The sequence below is a fragment of the Antennarius striatus genome, chromosome 9 (genome assembly GCF_040054535.1).
Source record: "Antennarius striatus isolate MH-2024 chromosome 9, ASM4005453v1, whole genome shotgun sequence".
In the NCBI taxonomy this organism is placed as follows: Eukaryota; Metazoa; Chordata; class Actinopteri; order Lophiiformes; family Antennariidae; genus Antennarius; species Antennarius striatus.
The window spans coordinates 11,053,374-11,061,483 of NC_090784.1; the positions used below are offsets into that span (position 1 = coordinate 11,053,374).

The window sequence follows — 8,110 nt, forward strand, 5'->3', positions numbered from 1 at the left end:
AATCAGGATAGAAAAAAAATGAAGGATAGAAAAAAAATTTAGATGATTAAACATTTATGAAGAAATCAAAGGAAGTCAAAACAGAAGTCAATAAAAACATACATAATTAATACATTATAAAAAGATATTTTCATGGTTTTTCATTATTACATTTACAGGAAATGGGTCTTGAAATTTGCATTTCGTTCCTTAAAGTTCTGTCACAGCTACATGACTGAAATATAATACCTTATTTATTAGCGATTTAATGAAATACATTTTTGTTTACCCATATTAACACAAACAGTGTATATTGATTTGACAAAGTGTTGAAAAAAAAACATAATTATCACGATAGTCTGAAAAATTTAAACATGTAGATCGAAACTTTCAAAGTAAATTTGTCAGTAAAAGCACCACATGGCCACGATACCAAATTCTAATTTGTTGCGTTTCCCTATAATTACTATTTAAATCTATTCAAAATAAGTTCCTTCTTGTGACGGGTTTACTTCCCCCTGTGTCGGACAGCTGTAAAATCGTGTAGACAGGTTGTCATACAACAATCAAAGTCTTCGGTGAATGGACTCTAATGCTTGAACATTTAACATACAATAAGTCCAAACACTGAGGGAGAGAGTCGGGGAGACAGGGAGAGAAAGGGAGAGAGCGAGGGGAAGTGAGAGAGAGGCCCCAGCCAATGTGCTCACTCCATATTCACATTATCCACATTGCTCTGAACGAGGAGGAGCTTACAGGCTCAAGTAGGGGATGCCAATCAAAGCATCAACTTCAAATTGTATCTGAGAGATCAGCCTGGAGACCTCAGGGCCAGGCTCGTCAGTCGGAGCTCAATTGTTGATCAGATCGCATCCAGCGGACTTTGCCCAAGAAAAGAGAGGAAGCAGAGATTTAAGTGCGGGTTGTTTTGACTGCAAACCATTGAATGTCTGTTGTAACACTGACTTTGGCTTAAAAGTCTTCCCTTTTACTCCTCCTGGTTCTTTTTTTTTTTTTTTTTTCTTTTTACTTTTGCACACACACTTTTTGTTCGCATAGTCTTGTCGGACGAGTATAACAGCGCGACAGTTCGTCGGTGGAGATGTCTTTCCCCCAGCTAGGCTACCCGCAGTATCTAAGTGCCTCCCAGGCTGTGTACGGGAGCGACAGAGCCGGGGTGCTTTCGCCTTCATCCCGCGGAGGGAGCAACGAAATCGGTGGAAGTCCGTCCGCCACCGCAGCGGCGGTCACGTCAGTATTGGGCATGTACGCCAACCCGTACGCGCACAACTACAGCGCTTTTTTACCATATACCAGCGCGGACTTGGCGCTTTTCTCACAAATGGTAAGAATAGTGTTTTTTCGTTTCTGCTTAGGGGTGCAATAACTACTGTTTACTCGCCGCTGTCTGTAGAAAAAAAAAATTGAAAGACTGAGAAAATGGCAACAAATACAAATTAAAACGTAGGGCAATGGATATTTAGGTGTGTTTTTTTTTTGTTAAATATCAATCACGAAAAATGTGTTACTTATTTGCTGGAGTTTTCACACAGCAGTGCCATGTTTGGCTGAGTTACAACTGAGAAAAGTTTGGCATGCGGCTGCAAACAACAATTGGACCCGAATTATTTATTTTCCCCTAAAGAAAAGCATGTAAACAAAAATATATAATTGACATACGGCTATTAAGTCTTATTCGATTGAATTATATATTTTCACGGAAATAAACAATGCAATAGATCTGCGATTCAGCGTGAATAAGATTTTAATCCTTTCTCATATTATTTTTCCACGATTAAAAAAAACAACAAGTTGCTATGCCAGTAGCTTTGTTTCAGAAATATACAACCATGTGATTAATCGTGTCGGCTTGGATTTGTCACTATTCTGTCGTGGGTGAATGCCTTGTGGATTTGACCAATATATCTATAAAGAATTGTCAGATAGCGTAGTCGTTATACTAAAATAGGTCTGGTGATAATAATTGACACGTATTGTTTTAATGTTGGTACTGACTTTTATCCTGAAACCACAAAAAAGAGCAATTATCCAACTCCAACCAGCATGCATATAGCCTGCACCGATCGATGGGGTTGGTTGTTTTTTTTCCCAGAGCAGACATTCGTGAGGCAGATGATTAAAATCGGCACAAACTAGGCCCAGATTTGGCTTTCTGGGAAAATGTCCTAACTTGGGCCTCCAAATTGTACTTTGACACTCTTGAGGAGTGTGGAGGCGAGTTTGACAGGTTCATGTGAAAGTTGACAAACTACATGCCACATATGACGCTGCGAACTTTTTTTCTCATCCTGTTGACTTCACGCTTTCCACTATTCGCCTATCATGTTAGGGAAAAGTCGCAAAATGCACCTGACTTGGAGTGTAATTTTATAGTATGCGGTAATTTGCAGTCATATTTATGGAAAGCTGAGAGTCAGGTGCAGCTGCTGCGCTGATGTTTTCAAAAGAGGTCACTCTCACTTGTTTGGACTGTAAATAATGTAAGCTACATAATGAAAACTCTTAAATAATAATAATCATAATAATAAATAATCGATCGCGCTTTCTTAGCGTCCTGCTGTTATAAAACGTCACCGTTTGTTTTGAAGGGATCCCAGTATGAGCTGAAGGACAGTCCCGGTGTTCACCCAGCCAGCTTCGCAGCGCATACCTCTCCGGCCTTCTATCCATACGGCCAGTTCCAGTACGGGGACCCGGCCAGGCCGAAGAACGCCACCCGGGAGAGCACCAGCACCCTGAAAGCCTGGCTCAACGAGCACAGGAAGAATCCCTATCCGACCAAGGGGGAGAAAATCATGCTGGCCATCATCACCAAAATGACACTGACGCAGGTCTCCACTTGGTTCGCCAACGCCAGGAGGAGACTCAAGAAGGAGAACAAGGTGACCTGGGGGAGCAGGAGCAAAGACGAAGAGGACGGGAACTTATTCGGCAGCGGGGACGAGGCGGAGAAAAACGAAGACGAGGAGGAGATCGATTTGGAGAGCATAGATATAGACAAAATCGACGACAACGACGGGGATCAAAGTAACGAGGACGATGACGATAAGTCGACGGAGGGGAGCAGGGATCACAGAGGGGGTGTCAGCGTGAGCGGAGAGTTAGACAGCCTGGAGAGAAGACGGACTTTCGCTCTGCAGGCCCATGAGGCCTTTGAGAAATCGAAAAGCACAATTCAAGTTCACCCAGGGAGTAAAGAGAGCTCGGACGGCAATAATAACACCACAAGAGTTTTGTCCCCGGACAGACCCGGTTTTCCCCTGCCGTCTAACAACAAACCTAAAATCTGGTCTTTAGCAGAAACTGCTACCAGTCCCGACAGCTCATCTCAGAAACCCACGTCCCCTTGCGCCCCGACGGCCACCACTCACTCATCAGCGCCCCACCATCAGATCCAGACGCATCCGGCCTTCCTCCCCAGCCACGGACTGTACACATGCCAGATTGGAAAGTTCCACAACTGGACAAACGGGGCTTTCCTAGGTCAGAACTCCTTGCTGAACGTGAGGTCGTTTCTGGGAGTAAACCAGCACCATCATCACCATCATCAACACAACCACCACTTGCCGACCCAGCAGCAGCAACAGCAACAGCAGCAGCAGCAGCAGCAGCAGCAGCAGCAGCAGCAGCAGCAGCCCGCCTCAGTGGTGGTGTCGCCCGTAGCGGCTGCAGCAGCGCTCAGCAACGACAGCAAGGCACTGCCAGAGACGCACAGTCCGAAGCACATAGGTAGGACAAAAGTGCACGCGTAAAAAATGTAACTCGCATGCTATTACACATGAATCCAATGAATAATTTTGGCAAAAGAATAAGCCAAGATGCGTGTGCTCAAAAGTGTTGTTGTTTTTTTTTTTTTTTTTGGTTATTTCCCATTCAGACCATGAAAATGGTGTAAGGTCTGATTCACCTCCAACACAGACCCTGAAGTCTTCCTTTCGACCCATCCATGACAGGTGAGACCAGTTCTTCATGTCCTGCTTTCCATGACTGTTGAAAACACATGCCAGCATCACATCGAGTCATCAGTGTAGTAATGATTACATTAAAATACTGTATATACGGACGTTATTTTTCCAGGAATATTAATGACAGCAGTAATTAAAATAAGATAACTTAAGCATGGACATAAGAGTGAGGATTATAATTTTAATTTCTGAAATTATACAACAGGACAATATCAATATAGCCAACTAACATTCCAGTGGAGCGAATCAATCTTACTTTTCTGCTGGATTTTTCGTTACATTTTTCTAAATAAAGCAAAATATTAATGTTTAAAAAATAAATAAACAGAGATAAATAAAGCACTGTTTGTTTTGTGGATGACAGAGGTCTTGACTCCCATCCCACACCCCCTTTAATTCGTCCCCTCTGGGGAGAGGGTTGCTACTTATCAAGTCACCGAGTAAAACGGGCTCAGTCTGGGCGGTGTGCTTTTCCTAAAGACCCCTGGGAGACTCGGAGCCCAGGGGAGCGCTCTCACAGAAAGAGGGGGGAAAAGAAAGTTTATCTTTGTTTCAAGCATTATAAAATAGTAAGACGGTGTCTGGCTGAGTTACAGGAACGATACAGAAATGTTGTATTTCCACCTGGTAAAATCATTGCAGGGTGTAAAATAAATATTTGAATTCAGCAAATTATTATTATTATTATTATTATTATTATTATTATTATTATTATTATTATTACTGTTGTTGTTGTTATAAAAACAACAACAGGAGGACACTGTTTCAAAATATAGCTGCACAGAAATCTGAGTTGTATTTTGAAGTCCGCTGTCCAAACACGAAGGGGTATTTATCTACCTTTCTTTATTATCCGTTATCCAGATCCTCTCTCCTTTCCAGCGCCAGGAGTCCACAAGACGCCACGCAACGGGTCCTCACTGCTCTCTCCTCGGCTTGATCAAGACATTTTTTTTCATGCTTAAAATGAAAAGAAAAATAGAAAAAAGACTTTACACTCCCTGAAAAAGGACAATGAGAACTAATAATGCAGCGTAGCATTCTGTCGGTACAGAACAAATGGCGTAATTTGGTAATATCCTGTGGATGGATGGATTACTTCCTCTATTGTTGTGTAGCCTATAATCGCGCCTATAATGTTACTCTCCCTCTATCCAGTTTGCCCAGATAGACTGGGACATTTTGGTAGTCTTTTTACTTTATTATTGTTATTATTATTAATAATAATATTATTATTATTGTTTTTTTTCTCTATCTTGTGTTTTTGGTGTCTTTTCTTTAGTGTAAATACCAAGTGATTTAAATTTGTAAATATGAAGCGTTGAAGGAATTTGTCCAGATCGTATATTTTGCCTAATAAACTAAATGAAATTATAGAGAAAAGCCAAGAGAATCCTCAGCCTACATTTCTTTTTTGTATACACATAATAATAATTTAAAAAAATAAAATAAATAATAATAATGTAAAACCAGAAATTATTATTTAGGCTTTGGTGAATAATAATTATTACTGTTGTTTTTTCAAAAACAAGCCCTACAGTAATACAGATTTCAAGAAGCGAGGGGATGAGAGAAAAAATATATTGGCAGTGTGCATGCAAGCTTAATTTTATTCAAGTTAGGAAAGAAAGCAGCGTGGATGTATTGAGGTGCTAATAAGTGTCCAGATGGTTGCTGGTGACAGAAAATGGACAGGAGCAGCTGGGAAGGTCATTAAGTAATAATATGGGAACGCCCTCTCCAAACAAAATCAAATGGTTAAAATCTAATCTGTCAGAGAGAGAAGTCGATTCAAAGATAAATTATTAATATTTTCTGGGTTTTTGTTGATTTTTTTAGGGGGAGGGAGGAGCTAGTTGACATTGTCGGCCGTGTGGAGCAGGGTCAGTATTTGAGGTCCTGTCTGTTCCGAGGCTGATAGTCATCATTACCCTATAAAAGCAGCTTCTTTGCTCCTCAATCGTTGACCAAAAATAAATATTGATTTACCACAAAAGCCTAATGGGGTTTAACATAGTTAAAGGAAAGGCCAATAATTAGGTTGGTGGAGGTGGGGGGCATTACATTTGAGCTTTTTTCCTTGACGGTAAGTTAAAAAAAAAAAGAAAAGAAAAGAGTGAAACCCACTCTTTATATATATATTTATATGGTGCTTAACTATACTGTACATTGTTTAACTATAATTAGAGAAGAGGCTCGTTGATTTAGTTCGGGCTTTGGAAATGACAGTAAGCTGTGAAGTGAGATGTTCCAGAGGGCGAATTATTTGAATAGCCTGAACCTGTGGATGACTTATGGACGTCCACCGTATTTTGCAATATCACAGCGACCTCTATAGGCGAGTCATATGTCGTCTGAGCTCGACACAGCTCTCCTCAAGAGTCATAAATCACATTGAAACACTTACAGGCTATGAAGGGGATTATTACACATAAAGCTCAGTAATTTACAGTTTGATTTAAACCACGTTCACCTACATGTATCATCCTTATACACATTCTAGACAATATATAAAACTTGAAAATGCAAAACTAGAAATAGATTATTTAGGCTTTGTTGACTATGACACCTCTGCTTTCATATAAACTTGATAATATAAGAAAAAAATATTGTTCGTTTAGGATTAAATTGATGTTACATTTTTCGATATCTAATTACAATATTATTGTTTGGTTTAAATGTTGAACAGACCGTATAGCCTCCAAATCAAGTAATTAATAATTGCACAAGTCTAACACATTACAGCAAAGGTGCAAAAGGCCAAAAGTGATTTATTTTTCTTTCCCCTTCTCTTTTTAAACGCTTGGTAAACGTTGACTAGACCATATCTGTGTGACGTGGGGGGGTAGGGGGGGTGGGCGTCTTCAAGCATAAATATGTCACTTAAATGGCCACTGGCTTCACAGTCACGCAGTGGAGGAAAAATTAACAAAGGTTACTGAAGGTTTTGTTAACCGGAGCGGGGTCATTGTGCCTTAACCAGTTCACCTACATTACAAGAGCGTCATAAGATGCAGTTAAAACAGAAACTTGATTTACACTGCAAGGAGCTTACGTCATAAGAATAAAAAGTGTTAATTCAGGAACACCAGAGCAGGGGGAAAAAAAGAGTTCTAATGAGAGTCAGCACCAGCAGGAACTGAGTGTTCATTTTTATTCCTTTTTTCACTGCTTGTTTATATTTTAACACCAACTGATAAAGGTGAAAGGAGAAAGTATAGATCCATACACAGTTCAATGAGAAGGGCAGGTTTATTTCTCCACGTGAAGTCCGAGCAGGCACTTGTCAGTTTATCCTAGGCAAAAAACAAAACAAAACTGCCTAGCGATGGTGAGTCTAATGTTGCGATGGAAAAAGGCAGGTGTGTAATTTTCATATTCCCCTCTTTCCCTCCCTCCCTTTGCAAATGACATCCTCTCTTGAGCTGGCTTTTGGGGCTAAAATTAAATAACCTCTCATTTATTTTCTTTGTACCGAAACAGCATGAGGTTAGTGCAAAGGCGTTAGCTGCAGGCCATAATATTTTGTTGCCATAATCTATACAAAATTATTCATTTAGTAAGTGGATGTACAGTGGATCGTCTAATGGGTAATGAGCAGAGTTGGAGCTGATAATTAGGCTGTCAGTTGCAGCTATTTCTTCCCTACGTGCCATGGGCCATGATGCAGGGAGGGGGAAAGCAAATAAAGACCATGAAATTAAAACGATCGAAGAATAGATAAGATGAATTAAAGGTAAAGAGCTAAGGAGTAATGCTCTTCGGGATTACAAATGTAAATATTTTATATTGTCTCTTTAAATACTGAGACCATTGTCATATATGTTAAAAATGCTTATATTACGGTAATTGCACCGTAATGCTATAGATATAATAGAATTCAAATTTTTTTAAAAAATAGCTAAGATGAAAGAAAAAAGCAAGATAGAAAAAAAAAGAAAGACAAAAAAAGAATGTAAAATAATCATCAGCTATTTGCAGCAACCTTAAAGAGGCTTTAAGTTTTGCAAAACCTAGAGAACATTTTTTTTAAATTTTCATCTGAGCAATAAATGCTAATAACCTCTCAGGAGATATGGAAATTGTGGCCCATTCAAAGACAATAAATTGTTGACCCTAAAACAATTTAGCATTCTGTTGCAGAC

At 39.8% G+C, this 8,110-nt stretch overlaps 1 protein-coding gene across 1 annotated transcript; it reads left to right on the plus strand.

Annotated features, from left to right (window-relative positions):
* Nucleotides 1-731: 731 nt before the first annotated feature.
* On the plus strand, nt 732-5,315 carry irx1a (iroquois homeobox 1a). Its single transcript, XM_068323874.1, has 4 exons — nt 732-1,324; nt 2,589-3,729; nt 3,878-3,953; nt 4,830-5,315. Exons 1-4 carry the CDS (start codon nt 1,082-1,084, stop codon nt 4,903-4,905), a joined length of 1,536 nt encoding a protein of 511 aa, XP_068179975.1. The 5' UTR covers nt 732-1,081; the 3' UTR covers nt 4,906-5,315.
* Nucleotides 5,316-8,110: the final 2,795 nt, after the last annotated feature.

Bases quoted from the DNA above. Each gene is read 5' to 3' on its own strand.
- irx1a (XM_068323874.1), top strand. From the start codon at position 1,082: ATGTCTTTCCCCCAGCTAGGCTACCCGCAGTATCTAAGTGCCTCCCAG. The intron at 1,325-2,588 runs GTAAGAATAGTG...TTTGTTTTGAAG, and splicing joins TGGCGCTTTTCTCACAAATG to GGATCCCAGTATGAGCTGAA. The intron at 3,730-3,877 runs GTAGGACAAAAG...TTTCCCATTCAG, and splicing joins GCACAGTCCGAAGCACATAG to ACCATGAAAATGGTGTAAGG.